This window comes from Rutilus rutilus (genome assembly GCF_951802725.1).
Source record: "Rutilus rutilus genome assembly, chromosome: 3".
NCBI lineage: Eukaryota > Metazoa > Chordata > Actinopteri > Cypriniformes > Leuciscidae > Rutilus > Rutilus rutilus.
Window position 1 is genome coordinate 12,784,082 of NC_140211.1, and position 26,848 is coordinate 12,810,929.

The 26,848-nt window shown below is 38.4% G+C and overlaps 2 protein-coding genes across 4 annotated transcripts in view; one reads left to right on the forward strand and one right to left on the reverse strand.

Annotated features, from left to right (window-relative positions):
• Window positions 1-10,054, reverse strand: part of nav2a (neuron navigator 2a) — a gene marked incomplete at its 5' end in the record, with an annotated part of 219,686 nt that extends 209,632 nt beyond the window's left edge. The window contains one exon of the mRNA XM_084405293.1: window positions 9,818-10,054. Within this exon, the coding sequence (XP_084261419.1) occupies window positions 9,818-10,054 (237 nt within the window). The remainder of the gene's footprint in view (window positions 1-9,817) is intronic.
• A 2,503-nt stretch (window positions 10,055-12,557) lies between these two features.
• e2f8 (E2F transcription factor 8) lies at window positions 12,558-26,244 on the forward strand. Of its 3 annotated transcripts, XM_084404019.1 has the most exons (15): window positions 13,710-13,773; window positions 13,863-13,953; window positions 14,100-14,351; window positions 14,471-14,627; window positions 14,725-15,036; window positions 16,386-16,550; window positions 18,962-19,099; window positions 19,217-19,420; window positions 20,961-21,045; window positions 21,131-21,593; window positions 22,416-22,733; window positions 22,857-22,992; window positions 23,564-23,886; window positions 25,446-25,574; window positions 25,730-26,244. In XM_084404019.1, the coding sequence occupies exons 1-15, from the start codon at window positions 13,736-13,738 to the stop codon at window positions 25,739-25,741; spliced, it is 2,823 nt and encodes a 940-aa protein (XP_084260145.1). In that variant the 5' UTR covers window positions 13,710-13,735; the 3' UTR covers window positions 25,742-26,244. The 3 variants fall into 3 exon arrangements, with proteins under 3 accessions (XP_084260146.1, XP_084260147.1, XP_084260145.1); XM_084404020.1 differs by lacking the exon at window positions 13,710-13,773 and adding an exon at window positions 12,558-12,838 and having other exon boundaries at window positions 25,446-26,244; XM_084404021.1 differs by lacking the exon at window positions 13,710-13,773 and adding an exon at window positions 12,558-12,820 and having other exon boundaries at window positions 25,446-26,244.
• The last annotated feature ends 604 nt before the right edge of the window (window positions 26,245-26,848 follow it).

Genomic DNA, 26,848 nt, shown 5'->3' on the forward strand with positions numbered 1-26,848 from the left:
TCTACGGATGAAGAGTTCCACGCAGGAGTTATTGAGATGAATTGTCAAAGAGGTGTAAAGAAAGAGCGCAGCACACACTTCTCATCTCCAGTGGAGAAACTCTGGCAGGGGGAAGGGGAAGAAAACCTGATTACGGTGATAATGGCTGGCTGTAAATAAAGAGGCTGCGACAGTCATTTTTCAACGTGCTCTCCAGCCTCACTGATATTATGTTCAATTAGGCTCAGATATTTCTATCATGGGCCAGTGGAAAACGATCAATCAAGGCTGTCAGCAGTCTCTCTCGCTCGCTTTGCATCTCTGGGAAGGAAGCCAACATTACTAAATAAAGGTGCACACACAGAGATATACTGTTCAAAATGGCAATTACTGTCTTTGATGCAGTTTTAGCACTCCAGTTAAATCTGTAATAGTCAGAACATTACGTTAAGGAAAGAGATATGGCTTGCTCGGCATATCCCATGCAAAAGTAACAGGAAGTAAAAAGGCGATATGTCTAAATAAATAAAAAAATGTTTTCAGGATAAATAATCAGCGGGGCAAATAGCACGGTGATTATTTTTGATTAATCAAAAGAAGCAGAAATCATTATCAAGATTAAAATACAATTAATCGTGCAGCCCTATACCCAAGGTCAATATACAAAGTCAATATTTTCCAGATAACATTTTAATCATTTGTCACAACAAAAGCAAATTACTTCATTTAGGAAAAAAATGTAATATCCCACTTTTTATCATAATATTAAAAAAATTAGGCTATAATATTCATATTTAAAAGGTACACTACGTAACTTTTTTTGTTCAAAATTGACTACATTTAAACAATGAGTTAATAAATTATTAATCCTTCTTCCAAAACATGTTAAAACAATTTGTCCTGATTCACTATGGTAATATTATTATAAGCAGTGTTGGGGAAAGTTACTTTAAAAAGTAATGCATTACAATATTGCATTACTCCCAAAAAAGTAAGTAAATGCGTTACATTACTTTTGCATTACTTTTTCTCACCTGGGCTAGGTTTGCTTGTTTGTTTTTTAATAATAACAAAAAAAGTTTTCTTTTTGGCAAATGTTAAGGCCCTTTCAGGCTGAAGGAAATGCATATTTACGCCTGTACAGTAGAGGGCGCCGCTCAAACAAACCTTTCAACTGTGCTTCCATTCTGGATTAAAGAACAATAGGAAACAGTAAGTTCAACACTCTTATTCTAAAGTAATTGTTGCTTATTAGTCTGGTTGAATTGGATCACTGAAGGTCAGCAGCAAATACATTGGTTAATAAAGTGAGATTAAATACATAAAGTAGATTTGTGTAATTTAATATAGTTAATTATAAACGTTTTGCGTAAAATTATGAGATTGCATTTGACTGTTTTTATTCGTTTTGGGGAATAATGAATGTTTTTGTGCAAGTGAAATGAGTAAATGCATGTTCACAAGCTTATATATTTTGTAGTACATTGAAAAAGTAATGCGTTACTTTACTAGTTACTTGAAAAAGTAATCTGATTACATAACTCAAGTTACTTGTAACAAGTTACCCCAACACTGATTATAGGTGTTTATGTTTTAGATTTTATGATTTTGGCAGGAAACTGTGTACATATGTCGCTTGAGAAAAGTTGCTCCAGCTACTTTGACACGCGCGTGTATGGTGTTGGAGTGGAATAAGTTAGTTGTCACAACGAGTGAGAAAGGTTGACATGGAGCCGCTAAATCTCCAACCTCCGGGGAATCACCCGTTTAAAACAAAAAACGTGCAGATCAGAGGAGAGTCTGCTGGCCAAAAGAGAACAAGACAGAGCTCCGCAGACGTAATAAAACAAAAACCAACATTAGCTTGGCTTTTCACAGATGGAGAGAACTGAGGGATTTGAAATGTTGTAAAAGCGAAGCGGAGATGTGTTTTTATTACTCAACAGGTGAGTAATGCATTTTATTGAATGATAAATTGCCATATGTCGCTCTCTAACAGAGTTCATTGTAAAGCATTATCTGTTGAAGGGTCATTTTGGTGGTTGTAGCGCTGTGCTGGAATTGATTTTCAAGGAAGTACCGTGTCTATTAATGGGTAAAGCTACAGTAACATCTTCAGCCAGTCAGCTTGAGATCCTTTCCATCTAAACTGGTTATATCTCTTCAGTCTAGTAGTGAATGTTTTATGAACAGTGGATAACCATATTCATCCACACAGTCACACAGAGCCGAAGCACAACCAAAGCAATCTTCTGCAAAATGCATGCAGTTTTGTTTTTTTAAACACGCTGGAGGGCCAAAAGTTGCAACTGTACCTTTAATTAGAAAAAAAAACTCTATAAATGAGTTACAAATACATAGTTGCATTTACATATGGAAGGGAGATCATCATAGTTGGGGTTATTTGGCATCAAAAACATTGAAAACACCATTAGATCTCTTTACTGTCAAAATTATCCCAAAGACTATCAATATCAAAGAAATGGCAGAGGCCTTAATAAGTCAAAACACATATGCACTTTAACACTTCACACAATATGACTCAAAGTGAAGACGATCAAAACAAACAGTCATGTCAACAGCTCAGGCGCAAACACACAGGTTTCTCATCCTCCTAATGAGAGAGACCTGGTGTCCAAGATGTCACAGCCAAGCAGTTTGATGTGCAATTAGTGTCACTCTTCCATTCCCATTAGCACAGGGAATCTCTCCCAACTCCCAAGCATGATTCAGAAGAAAAACACATGCAACTTTTCAATCTGTCAAAGCTTTTGTCCTGTTCTGTCTAGAACCTTAGTAAATTTGAAAATGTATTTGTTCATAATTTTTTCACCTGTTAACTCTCCTAAAATTTTTAATAAGCCGTAAGATATTGAAGGGGTAGTTCACTCAAAAATGAAAATTCTGTCATAATTACTCACCCTCATGTTGTTCCAAACCCGTAAGGCTTTGGTTCATCTTTGGAACACAAATGAAGAACTTTTTGATGAAATATGAGAGCTTTCTGTCCCTCCATCGACAGCTACGCAACTGACACTTCGACGCTTCAAAAAGTTCATAAAGAGATTGCAAAAATTATCCATATGAATTGAGCGGTTTAGTTTCAATATTTGAAGAGAAATGTTTTGTCCCCCCCATTGCTGCCAATGGAGGGACAAAAATCTCTCAGATTTCAACAAAAAGATCCTCATTTGTGTTCCGAAGATGAACGAAAGTCTTACGGGTTTGGAACGACATGAGGATGAATAAATGATGACAGAATTTTCATTTTTGCATGAACTATCCCTTTAAACAGAGTCTTCAGGCAAAACTACTCAAAATAGTGAAGGAAAGATAACAGCACTTGCTGGCTCTGTCAGTTTCCACTGTGTGTGGCCTCAACAAACACAGCCTTTGGTCTAGTGTACACTACTGACACAGTAGCCATGTCAACCAAAGAGGGGTTACAATTTCAAAAATAGGCAAATTCAATAAGATTAAATTCTGCTCTTTTATGCAAACATTAGTGTAGAACCCACCCTTTTCATGTTAGCTTAGGGTGTATTAACACTGGGAAAATCCGCTAGTTCACTTGCTTTGGTCAAACACAATGTTGATTTCTTGTTTTGTTTGGTATGGTTCGCTTTCACACTGCCCTTTTTGCAAGTGAACCAAAATTTGTCAACAAAAACACACGTGTGCTAAGGTCATCCATTCATTGGACAGAAATTCAAACCGTACCAGAGTTCGTTTGGAACCGGACCGAGACCACCTCTTCAGCTGGGTCTCGGCACGGCTGTTTGGTCCACACCCGAGTGCGATTGCTGTATTCCCACCTGTCCAAAAGATTCGCACCAAGGGGGGAAACGAACTTGAGTTCGATTCAGTTGAACCAAACAAGACAGGTGTGAATACACCCTTAGTTTTGAAAGGGTCAGGTTATGAATCAAAAAGCATAAAAAGTTTGTCTGACTACTGACTGTTTGTGAGCAGTCAGAAAGTCAGTAGGTTCCAGTGGTTGATAAAACAAGCAAAAGATGAACCTGAGAGTCTGAAAAAACTATAATTTAACAGATTGTTCCTAATATTATAATCAAATTATAATTACAATTATTTAAGTACAAGTACGTTTTAACAACGTTTTCAAACAACATTTTCGTAACCACAAAAATAGATTTACAAGTTAGACAAAAAAATACTAGAGAGACGTTAGTAAAATCACTTTCATTTTATTTGGTTACTTACTATTCACTCGAAGGAAATGCAAGCCCTTTTGTTAAGATTTATGGATTTCAATTGTATAGTAAAATTCCATCAAATTGAAATAAATAATCCTTACATATTATTCAAATTATGATTTAAGGAGTCTAAATGAGTTAAAAAAAAATAGCTTAATGAAACATTTTGAGTTAATCTTAATGGAACAAGGGAATGGACCATTTAGTTTACGTGATTCGTATTCATAAATTTAAACATTTTCTCTTTTTTTTTCTTTTTTTTATGAATACGAATCACATTAACTGAAATGGTCCATTCCCTTGTTCCATCAAGATTTATACAAAATGTTTTATTAAGCTCTAGTTTTTTTACTCATTTAAAAATCTTAAAATATGTAAGGATTTTCCAATTAAATTTGATGGAATTTTACTATGCAATTGATATTCGTAAATAAAAAATAAAAAATAAAAAAAAGATTTGAGTGTACGTACTTACTGCTTTTTGTCCTAAGGAACTGTATACAACACAAGTAGACTACTTGTCCCTTCATTACAGATTTACATATCACGAAAACATGATTGAACCCTTAAAATTACAGACAAAAACCGTAGACCAATATTGCACACCAATACAATCAAGAGTAACCTTTTTTGGGACCAAAAAAATAATTTCCTGCCATAATGGAGATTCAAAAGTAGCCAATAATTTAGACAAATAAATGCAGGGCTGCATAAGGCAGCGAAGCATTGAGATGAATGGAAATGCAATAGCCAACCATTAAAATACCATTGTGGTTTTGCAGTGAGAATTGAAGAACATATGCAGAAAACACATTCGTTTCACCAAGCAAACCAAAGCAATGAAACATTCATGAGAATATATGAAGACGCCACTCAAAATAAGCCACTATGCTTTTTCAATTACCTATTTCATTAATGTATTTCATCCTCTTCATTGATTCACCCCTCCTGCTGTCAATGAATGGAGGACTGGAGTTCACTGGCTCTTTGTCATCACTAGGCCCTAATCTAAAATTCATAGCTTCACATTGAAAAAAATGATGTAAGCTTCACCTCAGCGAGCAATTCCAGAATGAAGTGCATTACCTGCGACTCTCCCAGGAAAAGTCATTTGATGAACACACGTAATCAAAAAATCAGGGCCAATAGTAGAGAGAAAATCCAATTAACCAAAGCAGGAGCAGCTCTCTCAGGAAAATCTATATAGCATGAGGTAATTGGGAAACACCTAGCGTCAGATCCAGGGAGACCCCTGTTATTCCACAAACAATGGATTGTATATAGCACACGGATAGACCTATTCAAAACCACTGGTTTCAATTAACAGAAACTATTGTGCAATACAAAATATAGTGTCACGTTCATACTGAACAAATTTCTGATTCATATCATCCTTTGGATAACTTGAATATGCAATTAGTTACTTGATTTTTTATGAGTCTTTATGCCAACGATCTCCTTGATGTCACGGTGTGTGTTCGACTCAGTGAAGGCGTAGTGTCCTGACAAGAGTTCATCATGCTGGAAAATTGGAAAACAGCAGCTGTGCTTTTTGCTACTTTAATTAATTCATGTTCTACTAGAATCCCAGGTGATCAATTTTGCATATCTAATCGAGTCAAACCAAAGAGGACGATGGGAAAAAAAAGCCATCCACCACCAAGCATTTCAGTCAAATGAGTCTGTATACTTTAATAGTCCTTCAAGACTCTCCTTTAAGTCTGGGCGAGAAACCAAAATGCCCCTAAAGGATCCAGTTGGGCAACCAAGAAGCTCAAGCCTCATCTCTTCGCTTCACGCTAGGATTTACACCAAGCAAAACATGTCATACTTGGAGAGGCAAGCAAACGGGTATCCGTTTACATGTAAAATCAGATTCCCAAAGACGGAAGTGAAACATGGGCCTTGAGGAATCTCTAAGCCAATTAGCTCAGCTCTTGAGAGCACAATGTAAGGGGCGAAACTGGATCGGATCGAATGCAAAGAACACTCGGGTTTGTGAGGACTGCCCTAAAGTTATTGTGCATTTCTAGCTGTTTATTAGTTTCATTTATCATACAACTTGCATGACTGGTAATCTGCACTGAGACAAAACAAAGCAAATAACGCTCTTACATTTACACCGAAACTCTGGCATCGGTTTTCTCACGCTTCACTGCTATAAAGCCTAAAATTTTCCACAAGCTTTGTGGTCAGCACATGCATTTGCAAGCAGTCATAAAGTAGACACACAAATCTCAACACAAGTCAATTAAGCGGCCATTGCACCTGGTGCTATGCTATTGGGCAGTGGCGTAACTTTGTTTTAAAAAGTGGGTGGGACGGGTTTTAAAAAAAAAAATGCTAAATCATAAATCGATGTATGTACAATAACATTACGATGTCCAGCGATCGATTGAAATAGTGCATGGGTTTAATTTGTCGTTTAATGAGGTTTGATATTATGTGTATATTGAAATGGTCCAGTGGTAGAACTTTTGCCAAGCGTGTCAGAGGTTGTGGGTTCTAATCCGCACTCGTAGGCTATATTTTTATATCGTAGACTCGTAGTTTTTTTTTTTTTTTTTTCATTAAAACCGATTATGTTTATCAGTGGTTGTATATCAGGCAAGCATACGTTTGTATGCATTTTGTTTTGTAATGTCACCGGAACGAATAGAGAGTCTCCACAACGGATTGAAGCGCGCGTCCGAGTGAAGACTGTGCGCGAGCCACAAGAGAACACAGTATCCGCGCCTGTGTCTGTATCTGATCGCAGCGGCAACGAGCACTTTGATCACTTGATTTCAAAAACAACACATTTCAGCGGTAGATCGCCTCTTACAAACGAACTAAATGAATGCTCTGCTAGTTAACTGGAGATGTTTTATTTATTTGTATTGGTACATTCGTGCCGCGAGATGTTTCAAAAGTGGTGGGGACAATATCGACCTTAGCAAAAAGTGGTGGGGACATGTCCCACCTGTCCCACCCGCAAATTACGCCTATGCTATTGGGCCATATGCCAAGGGACGTGCACGGCCTCAGCTGACCATAAATCACCGGATAATGTGCAGCATGGCCAAGGTGAAAGTGTTCCAAGTTTCTCCCTTAGCATTCAAATAAAACTGTATTGCCAGGTTTCACAGACAAGGCTTAGATTAAGCCGGGATTAGCCCTTAGTTTATGAAGGACATTAAAGTAGCTTTTATAAACGTGCCTTAGAAAAAAAACATTACTGGCGTGTATTCCAGAAAGCAAGGTTATCGTCCCGTCAAACATGCACTGAACTCTCGGTTGATAAAAGGGATAGTTCACCCAAAAATGAAAATTAGCCCATGATTTACTCACCCTGAAGCCATTCTAGGTGTATATGACTTTCTTCTTTCAGACGAATACAGTCGGAGATAAAAAAAAAAATGTCATGGCTCTTCCAAGCTTCATAATGGCAGTGAATGGCTGTATTGGATGGCTTCAGGGTGAATAAATCAGGGGCTATTTTTCATTTTTGGGTGAATTATCCCTTTAAACCAAACCTTGCTTACTCGAGCTATGCTGGTTCCAAAAACTTGTCTGGGAGAAAGTTCATCCAACCCAGAATATGTTAACGGTTAACACACCAGGCATTCTCAACTAGGGGTGTAAATATTAATCGATTCGTATCGATGCATCGATTATACAGCCGACGATTCGATGCATCGATGCGTCCGCAAGAGTATCGATTAATGTGTTTATTTTGCCGCCTGTCTATTTTCAGCATCTGCTCCGACATATGCGTACAATCTACTAAGCTGCGGGTGGCGCTAACCTCATTATTGTCTTCTACTTCACACGCGTTACTTACGTTTCACAGTCTATCTATGTTCACACACACATTGTTGAGTCTGACTTTCAAGAGCGATGGAACCGTCAGAGCGAGCTGGCAATGACAGTAAAATGTTACACACTCCAGTCGGCGTCGTCATGGGTGTGGATGTATTTTGGCTTCAGGAAAACAGACGGAGCTGTGGTAAGAGTTGCCGTTTGTCTGATTGCGCCCGTTTCGCACATACTCCGTTTGTAGTGCGTATTTTTTTCCGTACCCATGTTAACAGGTCAGAGTTTTCACACTGCACGCGGTTGCGGTCCGTTTATCCGTTCCAGTTGCGGTGCATAGGCTATACAGCAGTGCAGAGATCGTTTCCGCACCGAGTCTATTTGTGCTGTGCTGCACGCGCTGAATTAAAGTGACAGCGCATGTTTCGTGGTCAAAATGAACACAGATTGACATGAAAATGTAGTAATTTCACCATAAATGCGTTTAATTAAATAAATTGTAGTAATCTCACCATAAATGTATTTAATTTAATTGTACTATTTTTCACAGTCATCTTTTTTTACTTTAAGACCAGGGTAAAGCAAGGAAAACTACAATTTACCTGAACAAGGCGACATAATGAACAACACTTGTCTCATTCATGGAGGTGGAAAAACAATTTCTTTGCGACATGCAATTGTATTCTGCATTCTCAATAAAAGGCAAATTATTTATTATTTTTGTTGATTTATATGAAACTTAGATATCATGTAAAAATCTAGTATTGAATCGTATCGAATCGTATCGCGGGGAATTCTGAAGTATCGAAAATAATCGAATCGTTGGCTTAAGAAATCGGTATCGTATCGAATCGTCATGTAGGCTCCGATTTACACCCCTATTCTCAACAGAGCGACGGATCGACGAGTCGCCATGGAAACGGACGTTAAAAAAAAAGTGCGCCATACGACTTTCTTCTTCTTTTGTTAAATGCAGATTTACATAGTGCATATCGCCACCTATTTGCTGGTTGTGCAATCATTTTTCAATCTTTTCGTTTAATAAGCTTTAATCACCGTGAATAGAACTATAACGTTTGTTTGATGCCAATTACATAATAAAAAGAAAGACTGATTAAACTAAATAACAGTCTGTGATTGTAAAGATAACATGGCTGTATAAGTTTTTTTTTTTTGTCATTTTGCTTCCACATTGCTTGAAAGGTAAGATATACCGTATATCATATCATATATGTCTTTTATTATAGAAAATCGCTATATCGATTTTATTATATCGCTATGCTACATTATAGCATAGAAACCGTCCTGTTGGAAAATGAGATGAGAATTATATAGTTATAGTTATATTACCTTGTAACATTACCTGAACAGAACAGAAGCTGCTCTGGAGTAGGTTATGTTCAGAGAGTAAGTGCTATGGCTACTTGCATACCCTGAAAGTTGAGGTTATCCGCTTACCACCTTAAACATACCGGGTATGTCACACAACCTGCTTTCTGGAATACCCCCCAGGTGTGCATCTTGAGACAAAACAATGGCACTGACATATTTTTAGATATGCCAGTGCAAGTTGCGTTCAGTTAAAACAGCTCAAACATGCATTGTAGTCAAAGACTAGGCTTAAGGCTTGTCTGTGAAACCAGGAGTAAATGATTGAAATGCTGCAAACAGCGACTGAATAATCAAATCCAGGCACAATCCTAGTATCTGGAAGCTGAATATACAAAAGCATATTAGGGGCATGTAGGAAAATAGGCAGCTTTGGGAGTGGGAGTTTTGCTCTCCTCGAAAAGTACGATATGAGTATCTCAGATCAAACCACTCACCTTTTTCTGATCATCCAGACCATGAACTACCTGCTTCCGCTTTTGAGGCTGAGATGTAGACGCCTCGGCTCCCGACTCAGACATCTTCCTAAAACACTCCTTGAAGTATCCACGGCACTTCTTCAAATAAAAATCCAACGCTCTCAGACCTGCTCCAGTGTTCCCGAATCCAAAGTCCCTATGCAACCGAGCTAATTCCCTTTGCCACAGTAGTGTCCATTCATTCGTGCGATTCATTGAGTCTGGGGCAGGACAGACGCGCGATCACACCATGGTGCATCCCTTCAGATGAAGCCCAGCACGGCTGCTCTGTGACAGGCATCGGGAAGGGGGGAAGGGCCCCTGTGACCAGCAACCCCAACTTCATAATTACACATTTCGGTATTCACAAAGTCATTTTCCCGATGAGCTGAAATCTTTCAAATGACATAGTGTCATAATCCTGCAGCTTTACATCACAGTCGGTTCTTGTAAAATCCTCCAAATCCAGAGATCGAGGTACTTTTGCTCCAGACTTGGTCTTCTTTACATAATCAGGTGCATGTGTGACAGAAGAAAACAAGACAAAGCAAACTTAGAACTAAGTGAGGGCAAAATAACTGCTAAACTTCAAGAGTATTGAATAAATGTTTAAACTAAATACAGTACAAGCAATTTGTCATTTTATTAGATGTGCACGTGCAAGTGCATTATATTGTGTTCTGCTGAACAACGCGAGCTTGCAAACATTGACATTTATTTAATATAATTATATTATATCACAATTCATATAGGGCATCCAATAAACAACAAACGTGTCTAGATAAACTTTCTAACCCTAGAATTGACATATTGGGCAAGTTGGATTTCGGGAACAATACGTAAGCCGCGACACACAAACAAATATGTATTTGAAGAATAGTTTTTAAAATACTTATTCTGACTTATGAAATTTTTTCACAATCCATGCATATGGATAAAGACTCTTAATTTAAGAAATCATATCTCTGCCATCATCAAGCAACCCCTCCTTCACAGCGCTCGCATTGTAGTCGAGATCCTTTGGTTTTTAAGTGATTTAATCTAAAAATGTAACATTGCACAACAATTCAAACCGCGAACCTTATAGGTGAGGTTTGATTAAACATATTTTACACCGAGCATCTACTTAATGACGATAGAACAGAAGATAAAAGAGACAACTCACCCCAAACAGGAGCGCTGGGTGTCCGCTGAGGGATGCGGAGCAGCAGTGAGTGTGAGTGAGTGCACGCGGGACCAGCGCGCGCTACAGCAGCTTCAATCCATCACATTACGTCATTCCGCGCACACTAGGCTCTTCTCGCCGCTTCATACCGCTGAACGTCTCCATGGAAACGTCAACAACGAATACGCACAGTGTCACCTAGCGGCAAACAAAGGCGGTGTTGGTAGCAATATATCAACAGTGCAACATAAACAATAGCATGATGATTCTAGATTAGTTTAATATTTAAAAGTTAGATTTCATACTGTTGATTGGGAAAAGAAAATGTTTAATTATATATAAAAAATATATTATTAATAATAATAACACATAATTATACTTACAACCAGAGCCTAAAACTAACTTTTTGCCCCACCTGCCAATGGCCGTTGACTTTAGAAAATGTACCGGCCATAAATATATATTTAACGGCTATGAAACTGTTTTTGCAAAAACAGGCAGTTATGACACCAACATTTTAGATGCCAGTGAAAAAAAAAAAATTCGAGACCATGGCTAAAACCACTAGCCCAATGTAAATTGAAAACATTCAAGTAAACAGTCAGTAATCAAATAATAACAAGAAATCAAATTAAAAACACAAATATTAGGCTGCTGTCGCTTTAAGAGCGAATGCACGGATCTAATATACCGATACTGATACACATGCATTTACTTTCTCAACTGTTTATAGACATAACCGAATATGTTTCCTAGGATACTCGCTAATTTTTTAAATAATTTTGTGTGAATCTGTCCGCTCAAGTGCAAGAAGAAGAAGAAGCTCAATTCAGTATTTGCAAGCTGTTTGAGACGCACACGCGCAAATAACGAAATGAGCTCCATTTTGCGTCTCCTTGCGCTTAAATTTCAAGTTTTCATGTCAAGGCTTAAGCTTTCATGACGATGCAGCGCTGGCCCGTAAACTGTCCCGAGTATCATTGTTTTTGAAAATGCATAGTTAGAATTCATAAAAATGTTACCGGCCAACTGGCGAGTAACACCGTTTCATATACTCGCCAACGCCGATTTGTACTCGCATTTGGCGCTTGCCAAGTGTTAATTTTAGGCCCTGCTTACAACTGAAAGAAAATGTGTTTTGAAGAATTACAAATACAGCCAATAATTGAATAAACATAAAAATAAAACAAACAAATAAATAAATAAATGAAAAACAGTGAATTAACAAATGAAAAGATATAGAGTTAAATAAAAATATTAACATGTTTACAAATAGAAACACATTTTTCAGCTCTTATTTCTCCAAACATATTATTGGTTTTAGGTAATGTTGAACTTCTGACTTTAAAATGAAAAACAAAGGCTTATTTCCCCCAACAAGTAACAAACCAGGTTCACTGAGTTTTTTACCCCCATGACCTGCTGTCGTAGTAGCATCCGGATGTCTGACTCCGCCTCCAGTCTTGCTTCCCTAGCTGTGATTGGCGGAGAGGAGTGTGGAGGCGGGGCGGAGTGTAGCGCGCTGTGTGTCCAGTATCTAGGCGGGACAAATGGTCAGACTGATCAAATAAACTTTTTTACTCACTAGGAAACGGACACATACAACTTTTCCTCAGCTATGCATCAAAGGCAGTTTGTGTCCTCTTTTTATTTATTCACGGTTACTTTAATGTGACTTGGGTTAACTTACAGAAGTGCTGGATCCGATATTCTTGGAAACCAGGAACTGTAAACGTGTGATGCTTACAGTATCTGTAAAGTAACGTTATTTCTACGGATTTATGGGCACGACCGATGCCGAGTAGTATGTGAGAGAGGTACATTTCTCTTTTTGGGTGAGTAGCTTTTTATATTTTGTCATGTTTTTGTAGTTTTACTCTATGGAGAATGGAGAGTAGTGTAATGTGAGGGAACGTTAGTTGGCTGTAAGCTTGCGGTTAAGTTTCAGGATTGTTTGGCTTAACTTATCCTAACTAACATCCATTTTAGTAACTAAAATTAATCGAAAACAATGTTTTGTTCTATAATGCGTACGTTCATTTCATTATATTATCATGCATTACCCTTAGGACACCAATCACACTGGCGGCTCTCTGGATTTTTAACCCGCGCTAACTGACTGTGAAACCTCTAGTTTTGTAGTGTTATGAGCCAACATGACTACAATCTTGATGTAAATACGAACGTATATAAGTACATAATTCATTCCCGAGCGCTTGTTATATACCATATTCTAATTTAAATACAACATATAGCAGATGAGTAAATGAGTTGTTAGCTACCTATGCTAGTAATCTTAGTCGGATTTATTTAAAAAAACTCAGGAATATTAATAGTTTATCTAGACTGTTAAATTATTAAAAGCGCAAGACATTTGGGCAGCTAAACGATTTCTTTAGAGTTGTAGGAAAGTTAGTAACTTCCGGACTAAGTATTTTGCAATCTGCTAGATTCCGCGCCAAGATTTCAAAAAGTGTGGAGGCGCGCGGGACGTGATGAAGTCCCGCCTCCTCGCGCCCTCTCATTGGCCGCTGTCAGTTGGGGGTGTGTTTTCGTTTACGATCTCCGTAGCCATTCGTTGGAACGCTTGTCAGTTATTGCTAAGCGCAAAAATATCAACACTAATTTGAAATCAAAATACTTTTTTGATTTACGCACATTTATTCATATCTGTTACATTTTTTAAATTAGTTTTAGCTGTGTGTGAGTTATACCCGTGACTGATCTTCACAATGTTGTCTCCAAGACTGTATAATGCTGTGAAGAAACGGTAGGATTGATTTATTGGTTGCAATTTAAACTGTGTAAGTGAACGTTGATTATTGAAACGTTGCCTCGTGTGTTCGTTTTTTTTTTTAGGTGGAAAATGTCCAGTACGTTATCAGAAGGTCAAACAGTAATCAAGAAGCCTTTAAGAAGTCCAGTGAAGGCAACATCAACAAATGACGAGGTCAGTTACAAGTATTTTGGTGTAACAAATGTCAGACTTGAAGAACCAGTACAAATTATTGTCCTACTACATAAAATAAGCATTTTTTGAAAAATAAAAGAGTGTGATTATGATCATGATGACCTATTGTGTTTTCTATGTAACAGGGGCATGTTTTTGTCGAACCACAAACACCACTAAAAAACTCAAATAAGGCTTCAGCATCTGAACCTTTGTCACTTGAGAGCCATAATATCATGGGGCCCCTGACAACACCTACTAAGGGCCTTGAGGCACCGTCTAGCGAGCCCTGGACACCCACCTCCAACCTGAAGATGCTCATCAGTGCGGCCAGTCCTGAGATTCGCAACCGCGAGAAAGAACAAGCCGGGGACAGTGGCGAATCGGAAAACTCACAGGTATCATCAGTTCAAGTCTGTGTGTGTGTGTAACAGTACTCAGAGTCTCACTATTTGTTGCAGTTCTGCCTCTGTATTGCTAAAATGCTTTGTGTGTTTTCCATTGTCGTGCCACACAGGAGCTTGAGCAAGGGGAAGAAGTAGAAAAGCTCCAGATAAGCCGTAAAGACAAAAGCCTGGGTTTGCTGTGTTACAAATTTCTTGCAAGGTACCCAAACTACCCCAATCCTGCTGTAAACAACAAAATCAGCCTCGACGATGTGGCATCAGAACTGAGTAAGTCACTCGCTGATCAAACAAAACTACTTCTTTCGGTCATCAATCATGTTTGTTTCATCAATCCTAATGGCTTCCATTCTCACTATCCTCTCAGAAGTGGAACGACGTCGTATTTACGACATCATGAACGTTCTCGAGAGCCTAAACATGGTCAGCCGGCTGGCCAAGAACTGCTACACGTGGCACGGCCGGGTGAAACTTGCGCAGACACTTGCCGTGCTGAAGCGGGCTGGCAAAGAGAACCGCTATGAGCAACTGATACACCAGATCCGTCAAAGGAACCTAGAGCGAGAAGAGAGAGAGTTCGACTTGGAGGGAGAGGAGAAGGAGAATGAAGAAATGTCCAGTTTTGACATGGATGGAGACTCTGGTCAAGCAGAGCTTTCAGGAACAGATCCTAAAGCAGGTAACTATGCCACAGCCTGACATTGGGTCTCATTTCATTATTTTGTATTCGTACACACAGGAGAACTGTGTGTTCTTCTCATGAAAAACGTCCACCTAATTCACAACACATACGTACGCACATCAATTTGTTCTTAATTTTGTTCTAATGTTAATATGGAGTAACGTATTTTGACTATAAGTCACTCCGGGTCAAAATTCCATTGTTGAGAGCAACAAAATACACAGATGGAGTCGCTTAAAAGGTCAGAAACACATTCAGAAATAATGCAAAATGCCGGTAAATAAAACAAAACATTTGCAACCATTAAAAATATATTTTAGTTTCTCTCCGTCCACAACCAATATTTATATTTAATGGTATTTACAACAGAATGGGAATTAAAAAATAATCTAAGTATTAAACAAACAAATTATAGTGGCACTTATGATAAATGCCAAGCCTAAAATGTATTTACAGCAAAGATTAAACTACTGGCTTGTGGGAAATGCTATACAAATAAACTTGGCCTCACATATCTCTCATCCGGCACAACTTTGCCTATGTTTTGCATGCAAGGTGAATCTGTGTTTGTATACAGCGAAACCTCGCAGCTGCTGTAATGCATTTTATCTTACTGTATATGATGAAATATATTTAAAGGTGTAGATTGTAAAATTTCTGTACTAAAGCAAAAATCTACCATAATATGTTTGCAGAGATTTAGGAAACATGCTAAGTTCACATACTTGTTTCTCCGAAAAGCAATTCTAGCCAGTTCATTCAGCCAGTTATTCTACTTCGAGATGTTAGTTCTGTGTGGGAATGTCTGTTTTTGTTTTGGTCTGTGTGATTCCTCACACTGCCAATTTACGCAATAGTATTTCAACACACCTAGTTTCCAGTGGGCAGAAAACGCAGCATATTGCGGCCATGGAAGCCAGCAAACAAACGAGGTCAGAGATTGCAGATTATACCCGACCTAAAAATCTGCATCGATCTAAAAAACTATGACCAGAGGCATATTAAAACTCATCATCTCAGTGTAAGGCTCTCTGTTGTCAATTGCGTTTGTTCCTGTTGCGTGTTCTTAATCTGGCAGCCCACATGAGAGTTGAGTCTTGACTGCAGTAACGTTAACCATTTCAACCGCTAGCTGTCAATTTTACATACTGCACATTTAAGATGTCTAACATTTCATCTCAACACGGTTATAATGCCAGCCTTCGTACATTTAGAATGCATTTTAGTACAAAAGTAACGAATCAAATCATGATTTGTTCGTTAAAACGCTCGTACGCAGATTTCAAACACAGATTGGTGCTATGCATACTCCGTGAATAAAACCTGTTACCTCTGCTTTTTCCCAGCAGCTTCAGCGAATAGTCGAAAAGACAAATCTCTGAGAGTGATGAGTCAGAAATTCGTCATGTTGTTCCTGGTGTCCAGCCCCCCTGTGGTTAGTCTCGAAATAGCTGCCAAGATCCTCATCGGTGAAGATCACGTGGTGGATCAGGACAAAAACAAGTTCAAAAGTGAGTGCTGTTCTCATCGTACATGTAAAATACACTCTGATCGTTGGGATAGTGGAGGGCACTTATGTTTTCCGTTTCATTTGGTGGTTGTAAACAGATACAAATCTTTTAAAAAGTGCATAATCAAATGTACTCGACTAATAAAAACTGCTATGAGTCTATGGCCGTGTGTGTCCACCAAAGCGTTTTTTCCAATTGCCGTTTTTTACCAGTCGCCTAGAGTTGAAGAATGTTCAACTTTGGGTAAAACACAGCGCTCATCACTGTCACTTTTTACCCAACCGTCCAATCACAGTGGAGGAGGGGCGGGACAAATACAACACTGACCAACCACCACATTCTGCTTGTACAAGGTCAACAGATGACAACAACAAGCATAATAACTAGAGATGCACCGATTACAATTTTCTAGGCCGATTCCGATTTCCGATTTTTCATTGAGTTTGACCTGCCGATACCGATTTTAGCCGATTCCGATTGAATTTTTTTCTAACCACTTTACAGCACACACAAATATTTATTTTCGATCTTTTCTTTAACCCTTTCACACATAAGTTTAAAATATTCTAACTGACAACCCCACCCCCCAGAGTGAGTTTTTTCAAGGCGACCGTTCCCTTTAATGTTTCCATGGCGACGCGTCACGCTATACACCGCAGCCACAATAATACTGTATGACAGATGTGTCGCTTTTATTTCGCTTTTCCTTTTTTATTCAAAATATTCACAAACTTGCTTACCATGTCATCAACTAGCCTATCTGATATTCCGATTCTCACATACGTGTAAGTGAGTGTGTTTGGTCGTTTAAAAACCTTTATAAATAATCTTGATCTATAAACATGAGATGGGCGCCGCAATGTTGTCCTGTCAGTCGGATTTACAGCACGTGAATTCATCAGTTTCTCCCGAAATAAATGCAAGAAAGTGGCCGGTGAACTGAGAAGAATAGAGTAAACTTTATAGTTACTTCCACTATGTTTGTCTGATATGAATAAAACATGTCGGCAAATTATATTTGAATAGATTGTTATTGCTGCTTCCACAGACATCAGTGTGTATTTTACAAACTCCTAATGTATTGTTTTACTCGTGCTTATGTGTATTTAAATATATGAAGCCTAAAATAAACATTATGAGGTTGAAAACACTGCTTAGTTGTGATATATGACAGCGCTGAACGCGTCCGACTCTGGCTCAGCGCCAGCCAACGCGCGAAAGCACAGTTTGAATCTGGCAGTTATGCGACGTCACTGAACATTATAAATGTGGCACCGTACTCTCAGGGGCAGGCACAGAGATAAAAATCCCATATATGAGACCGTACCGCTCAAAAGGTTAATCAAAAGCCCGAGTGCATTTGACCTGCATAAAATCGGCATATGTCAGACTGACCGGCCGGTCGCCGGTCATGGCCGATCACGTGAAAATCGGCCAATTCCGGTCACCAGCCGATCAATCGGTGCATCTCTAATAATAACGGAACAAAATAATTTAAAACAAAAGCCAGAGCAAATACTTTACATTGTATCAACATTTTTAGATAGAAACAATGCAGAAACAAACTATCTTTGAAATGAGATACTAGTAACACTTCCAAGGATATTCCATATCATAGCAAGCAAAGCATCTAAACTGAAAAATACGCTGTGCTGCCAAAACGCTCTCAAGGTTTCATTTGGCTAAATGCTTTGGTGGTTTACATGACACCGTTTTGAACTAAAAACAGAAAACTTTTTACGAGTTTTGGCCATTCATTTACATGACAACAGCTTTTTGGGGGCCTGTAAACGGGGTTCAAAGTGCACTTTTTAGAAAAAAAGATACTGTTATCATCTGTAAACTACAAAAAGTTGATGTCATGCGTATTACGTGTTCAGTCTATAGATCTTATGCTCCAGAGAAATAAGCGCGCAGCCATCTTTATAAAATTGTCTTTTAACTTCCGGTTTTTGCTGTAGCTCTGTATATTTCAATGGCATCGCTGTCCAAGAGTAATTGGCTGTTGAAGTGGATTTACTTATTGTAGAGTTAACAAAAGTTATCACGAGCATTATAATGTTTAAAGCATGTCTTAACAAATGTCAGTAAACCAGGAAGATTTTAAAACGAGAAGTTCATTCATAAATATACGTAAGATCGCTGTGGGAAATACAAACCGGAAGACAAAAGACAAACGCAGTGCTAAAAAGGGGCGGGGCTACATAAGGTCTATAGGCGCGTAATGTTTCTTTACGATGTGACATCGTCAACCACTGGCCTGGCATGAACAGGGATCATTTTGACAATGGTGTCATCTGTACGCGGAAAACGCAAAGGAAAAACTTCTTTGTCATGTAAACTTACCCTAAAACTCATTTTCTTGTCATTGTAGTGAAGATGGAACTGATTATTCCTTTTTCTGTTTGTAGCTAAGATCCGCAGACTTTATGACATTGCAAATGTTCTGAGCAGCCTAGAGCTGATAAAGAAAGTGCATGTGACTGAGGATAGAGGAAGAAAGCCTGCTTTCAAGTGGACTGGACCAGAAGACTTGCCATCTCCAAAGGGTGAGTGTGACCTGTCTGACTTGATTATGATCTTATTCAGACTTACGGTGTTTATGAAGTAATGTTCATGTTTTTTTCACTTCTTATATCATTTATTGTTGTTGGTTATGTTTACAGATGTGGGGACCTCTACTACATCATCAGCATCACGGCCTCTGGAGTCTCGTTCCTCTGTTGATAACTGTGCTAAAAATCTCTTTTCCTCCCCCGGAACAAAGCGAGGTTTTACACGCCACAATTCCTTAGTCAAGCTGGTTAAGAGCATACAGAGCGACCGCAGGAAAATAAACTCTGCACCTTCTAGTCCTGTTAAAATGACAGGTGAGCCATTATTGTTGTTTCATCATAAGCAAGCAACTGACTGATCATCTTCTGTTTTCTGTGGGAATTTTCTACTTTCAGATATCAACTAAGGTCAGACATTATTAGGGTTAGTTCACCCAAAAATGAAAATTCTGTCAGTAGTTACTCAACCTCATGTTGTTTCCAACCCCGTAAGACTTTCGTTCATCTTCGGAACTCAAATTAAGATATTTTTGATGAAATCTGAGAGCTGGATCACTCCTACATAGGCTTCTATGTAATCGATATCTGCCATCCCAGAAAAGTTAGTAAAGACATTGTTAAAATAGTCCAAGTGACTACAGTGGCTCAACCGACGTTTAGTTTATCAAGCGACGAGAATACTTTTTGTGCGCAAAACCCCCCCAAAATAACAACTTTATTCAACTATTCATTTTCTTCCGTGTGGGCCTCTGACGTGAGTTCACGTAGTGTAACAGCGCAGCGCTTCTGGGTTGTACGTCAGAACGTAGGCTCACTATTGGCCGACGCTGGTCATGTGTGTGATGTGTGTGCCAATAGTGAGCCTACATTCTGACGTACAACCCAGAAACGCTGCGCTGTTACACTATTTCAGATTTCATCAAAAATATCTTAATTTGAGGTCCGAAGATGAACGAAAGTTTTACGAGGTTGGAACCGATGAAAATTAGCACTTTTGAGCTAACTCGGGTACATTTACATTGTTTTAATGTTGATTAATGTACACTGTCCCTTATTTCAAATAAACAATAAATGAAAAATTGAAATGAACAACGTGAGGGTGAGTAATTACTGATAGAATTTTCATTTTTGGGTGAACCAACATAGTAAAAAGACTCAAGTTTGTCTTCCTCCTGCCTCCCAGCTTGAGATTGTCTCTTTGAAATCGAATCGAGAGAGAGAGAGATATATTAATACTTTTAGCAAGGATTCAACTTTGCATCACAGGAATAAATTACATTTTATAATACACTATTTCATTTACTTTAAGTTGTAATAATTTTTACAATACTACTGTTTCAACACTGAACTGACTTCAGCTAAACAACAGCCGAAATGCATCATGTTCCTGTCATCACTGTGATGACACTCTGTATTGTTTAAAGCACTATATAAATAAAGATGACTTGACTATACTGTATTTTGGATAAAAAAAATAAAATGCAGCCTTGATGAGTGTGTTTTTGAATTCTTTCAAAAACATAAAAAGTGGTAACACATTAAGGTCTCATTTCTTAACATTAGTTAATGCATTAACTAACAATGAACAGTATATTTTAAGCAGCCTTTATTGACCTGTATTGACTAATGTTAGTCAGTATAAATGTTCATGTTAATTCACAGTGCATGATACAACATTTGCTCTTAAAAATGTATTAGTAAATGCTGAAATTAACATTAACTAAGATTAATAAATGCTGTAGATATACTCTTCATTGTAAGTTCATGTTAACAAACAAAACCTTACAGTAAAATATTACCACAAACATCTTACAGAGCCTAATGATGAACTAATGATCCATCTCTTGTCTGATAGGTGATTCTGCAAACAGTGAGTTCTACACAAACAAAATGGCTCATCTGGCTGCTATCTGCAAAAAGCAACTAGATGAACAATCGACGTAAGTAAACATAACTTCTTAGAGCAGAAAAAATACAGTGAACTACCAATTTCAGACATAACACACCTATGGATTTGGCTTGCAGGGTCCATCATATTCAACCGAACAATGAGGTGACGGACGCTGTGAATGGAAGCCCTTCACACTCATCTGAATCCTCGTCCTCTAGCAATCATCAGCCTTATGGGCCTTCAGGAATGCAGATCCCAGTTCTGCCCGCTGGGGCGATCTCATACCTTTCGACTAAGTGTTCCCCAATCATCCCGGTTCTGATTCCTCAGCATCAGACAGGCGGGTCATATGCTGTTTACATGCACCCCACCTCTCTAAGACCACAGCCCACCAGCCTAGCGGTCCGTTCAATGACATTTGAGAGCCCAGGGAGTGCAAACGCAAAGACATCACCGGCTGCCACGACTAACAGTAACCAAACCAACCACCAGTCATCGCACGGTAAAGAGCCGACAAGTCCCTCGACCCTTAAACGAGCATGTGGAGAAAAGAGCTTAGTGGGAAGTCCATCCAAACTGCAGCGGATAGAGCCAAAGGTGAGGTTACTTCATGTGTTTGCTAAAGAATATATAGATATAGAATATATTGTAAATGGTAACACACGAGAATGAACCTCATTGGTACTTGCTGAAGCTCAAACGTGCTGCGTAACACAAGAATGAACCTCATTGGTTCCTGAGAACTTCTCGCACATCAAGCAAACATATTTGAGTTCCGTTTACCACAACTGATGTGTGAGATTATGAATGTTTAAATGTGAATAAAAGCCTAAATTCAATCTATTCATCATATAAAGTGACTGTTTCTTCAGAAATATTGGACTAAACCGCTCGATTCAAAGGGATTTAGTTTTACGATCTCTTTATGAACCTTTTGAAGCGTCAAAGTGGTAGTTGCGTAGCTGTCAGTGGAGGGACCGAAAGCTCTCAGATTTCATTAAAATATCTTCATTTTTGTTTTGAAGATGAACGAAAGTCTTGCGGGTTCGGAACGACATTAGGGTGAAAAATTTATTTCATTTTTGGATGAACAATTCATTATTTCACACATATACATAAATATGATTACATATTCTTCCTTCTATCTGAATTTTTTTTTTAGCTAGCTTTGCAGTCTGAACTGTTAAATTAACTGCATTTCTTGTTAGTGTTGTCAAAAGTAACGACTTCTATACCAATTCGGTACTGAACTTTAAAAAATGAGACGATACCAGCATTTCCATTCTAGAGGGAAATGTTGGTATTGTCACATTTTTTAAATGTCAGTACCGACTTTTGGTACTTTTGACAACACTATTTCTTGTACTGACGTTACATTTAGTAACAATTTCAACCTTCTGGTGTTTGTTTCCTATTAAGAGCGGTTCTCCAAAGCTGTGTGAGATTCTGCAAGCTCGTCTAAAGGCCCGTAGAGGGTCTTTTGTCTCCCACCGGCCTTCCCCGAGAGCCCTGCATCTGGAGTTCACCAAGCCCTGTGAGAACCAGCCTCCCTCAGTACCCACCAGCACAGCGCCTCTGGAGCACAGCGTGGAGACCTTCCTGGAGAAGGAGGAGAAGGTTCAGACCTCAGACAACGAGGCAGGACTGACCCCTGTCAGACCACCTCAGTCGCAGGCCCAGAAGATCAGCGTTCCCTTTCAGGACATGGGGCTGCCATCTGGAGCCATGCATACAGAGGTGGGAATCACACATCTTCAAAAATTCCTCATGTAGGAATTATCCTAATTGTTTTAGGTGTGTTTTGCTTGTTATTTTCATAAGAGTTACAATCTCGACTGTAATTTCTTTTGTTTGCCTCAGACTTTGATCCCTGCAGGTTATTTGATTCCGATCCCTCAGCAGTCCATCCTCAACTTCAGAGATCCACAGTATTCCAATGGAGAAATCTCCAGAGCCTCCACACCAACATATAACATCTACCACACCCCAAACGCAGGTATGCTAGTACCCAAGATAAGTACTTATCCAGATTCCAGTAATCACACAGAATCAACATGGATATTCAGTGCTCAAAAAGTGGAACCTAGATGAGAACCCAAATGTGTCATATAGTCCAGAATGTTTCACAGTAAACATCAGGGAGCATTAGACTAGCCAGGTGAACTTGATTTCACAAAGAACAACATGTTACTGGATCAACATCTTTGTTGATCCTGGAACAATAATCCAATCAACCAATCAGATTAAAGGGAAACGTTTACAGTTTATGTCAAGTTTAGGCTTACAACCAGGGTTAGGTGCTTCTACATCAGTGTTATTCATCTATCATTTCCCTCTGATTTTAGGGATAAGCTATTGGTAGGGTTGGGTTTAGGGATAGGGATAGGGTTAGACTAAATTTTGAGACCAGGAGTGTTGTTCCAGGATCAACAAAATATCCAGTGACTAAAAAAATCACAGTGACCAACCAAGCCATATGGGTTCTTGTCCAGAGCGGTATTCATACAGTTAAACTTACATGTAATGAATTGAACAATCACTGATACAGCCATTCCCATTCTTTCCAGGTTCCAGACCCCATCTTCCTCAAGAAGTTACCCCCACCCGGCTCCCTCTCCACCGGATACCGCACATGTCCCCCTTTCCTTCTCACGGCCATCGCATCCACAGCCCCAGTCCTGCTATTCTCAACTTCACACTGCAGAACCTGGGCCTTATCCCCGGCACCGGCACACCAAACTCCACCCCCGAGGCGTCCAGCACACTGCCATCTCCCCACCCAGGGCTCCCTCACCAGGGCATGATCTTTGTAAAGCCCCTGTCTCCTGCCCGAGCTCTGCAGCCGGCCTCAATACACGGACAGCCCGTCACCCTCATCAGCATACCACAGGTACAACCACTGCGACGCAATAACATTTAGTGTAAGAGATCATGTACAGTCAAGTTACTGTTGCAAAAAAAAATACAAATGAGTGAAATTATATAATGTAAATTAGTATTACAATATATATTAACAATTCATTATATAATGAGTTAAAATAGTATAATCTACATTAGACTAGATGGAAAACTGTTGAAAACCTTTTTTTGCTTCCAATTAATAAATATTTAATAAAAACTGGCCAATAACAAAATATCAAATTGTGTTGTGCCTGTAGTATTTTCCTGTTTGGGGTCAGTAAGATTTTATTTTCCTCCAAAGAAATAAATCATTTTGTTCAGCAAGGATGAAGGATGCGTTAAAGTGACAACTACAAAAGATTTTCATTTCAAATAAATGTTTCCCTTTTGAATTTCCTAATGACCAATAATGACCAGTACAGCTGTTTTCAACATTGATAATAAGAAATGATGAATATCAAATCAACATATAAAATTATCTTATTAGAATTATTTCTAATGGATTATGTGGCGCTGAAGCAGTGCTGGGTTGTGTGTGTGTGTGTGTGTGTGTGTGTGTGTGTGTGTGTGTGTGTGTGTGTGTGTGTGTGTGTACTTGTACAACTATCTTTGTGAGGACCAGTTTGAGTTTTAGACCATTGGAGTGAGGACAAAGAGAGTAAAGTGAGGACATTTTGGCCGGTCCTCACTTTCTGAGAGCCCTTTAAAGGCCTGTTTGAGGGTCAAGACTTGGTTTTAGGGATAAGGTTATAATTAGGTTTAGGGTTTAGGCTCAGGTTAGGCACTTAATTGTGATGGGTAAGGGTTAGGGTAAGCGGCTAGAGATTGCATTGTGTCAGTGAATGTCCTCATAAAGATAGATGTACAAGAAAAGAAAACTGAGAGGCCACACAGCATTAACAAATAAAATATTTCATCTTTTTGTTCGTGTTTTAATTGTATTGTTTTTATTTTGCAATTTTTAAGATTTAATCAATTATTAGCTTTTCATTATTTGGGAAACCCTGACGTAATATAATATTTAATGCACTTCATGATGTTGGTAAAAAAAAAAATGTTATCGATATGCTACAAAATTATACTATTTGTTTAAAACAAGTCACATCAAAAGTAATCTAAAAGCAATCAAAAAGTAATCAAATGTGTAACAATAGATTACAATACTAACTACAATTTTAATAATGTAATTGGTATTCAGTAACGGACTACAACTTGTAAGTAATCTACCCAGCACTGCGCTGAAGACTGGAGTAATATCTGCTGAAAATTCAGTTTGCCATCACAAATAAATGACATTTCAAAATATATTCAATAGAAAACTTTTATTTTAAATTGTAATAATATTTCAGATTTTTACTGGATTTCTGATCAAATAAATGCAGCCTTGCTGAGCATAAGAGACTTAAAAACATTAAAAATCTTACCGACTTCAAGCTTTTGGACTATAGTGTAATTTCCATATCAGTAACTTTGAGCCTTCCTTGGTTTGTGTGAATAGTCCTCTGTTGTTTAAGACAGTCATTTGCATATTTGCTCTCTCTCCTGCAGGCTTTAGTGACCACACCTAAAGGCGGTCAAGCCCTCCAGCAGAGTTTCTTTCACACACCCGTCTCCTTCCCTACTGTAACCAGCACCACAGTTCCCAAAAACTTCTACATCCCTCAGAGAAAGCTTGATGTGAGTCCAGAGGACACCTAAGACCTCCACACTTGCAGTCCTTATGCTGCTAAAAAAAAAAACACTGTTCTGTTTGAGCCATTGTGTGTGTGCTTGCTATTTGTCTGCGAGTGTTTTGATGTTTTTGCCTATTTTATATTGTTACTTTACTGTAGGGTCTGCATTAACTACACATAAATCTGCGGTTCTTGGTGCTTTTCACTGCCGAGACTGAGGAAGGCAGGACAGCAGTGCAAACATGGTGCTACGCTCTTTGACAGGAAGATAGTTAAGGGTTTATTTGCAAAATGAAAATATAATTCAGGTTGCTCTTTTTAAAATGCTGTAAATGTTGGGTTAAAAAAGTAATGAAAAAAAATTTTCAATAATTGTATGAAATGTTAAAAGAAAATCTAATTTCAGGGATTCTAGAAATTGCCAAAATTTAAAGATTTTGTTGCGAGTGACTTAAAGTGTTAAAGTACCACAGTTTATTAAATAGCCATAACTTGGCCATTGTGATATGTTGTATTAACATGGGAGAATGTTAGATTAAGGGTGTTATAAAGTATTGTAGATGTATTGTATTTTATGTTAATGACCTATAGTAATATTACAATATGCACATCATTTATTTGAACTGCCTTTACAGTTGGATCTGTGTGTAATAAAGATAAATGAATGTGCTCTACTTTTGTGTTTATGTAAATTGTTCGTGAAAAGAAGCCACGCCCCAAACGCACGCTATTGGTTGAGCTGGAAGAGATTGACAGATCTGAGTGGACCGATCTCATGTTTTGAGGGAGATAATAAACCCTTGAATGGCAGACTAATAGTAGTCAATGAACATTAAACTAGGTTAAGAGAATGTACTTTAACGTTAACATTTGAGCATAAGTCAAGACACATTTTATTTATTTTCACAACACATTGTTTCAAAGCAGCATTCCCGAAAAAAAATCATGTCAATGTGTATATTTGATTAAAATCATGCCTTATAGTCGCATTTAGCAGATTAGAGCTGGGCAAATAAAATATATAGTTAACATTTTGCACTGATACAAGCAATCAAGCAGTTGAGATATGCTAGTATATATCGCCCTTCGCTAATATACTTCTACCGATAAAGTTGTTGGACATACTTGTATATCCACCTTTATACTATAAAAGAACATTTTGATGAAATAAAAAAACGCATCTGATATAGTTTTTCATTTCACTATAGGCTAAAATACATATATATTATAGTTCAGTGGATGCTAGATCCATCACAGCTGTAATACCCTTTTTTAACT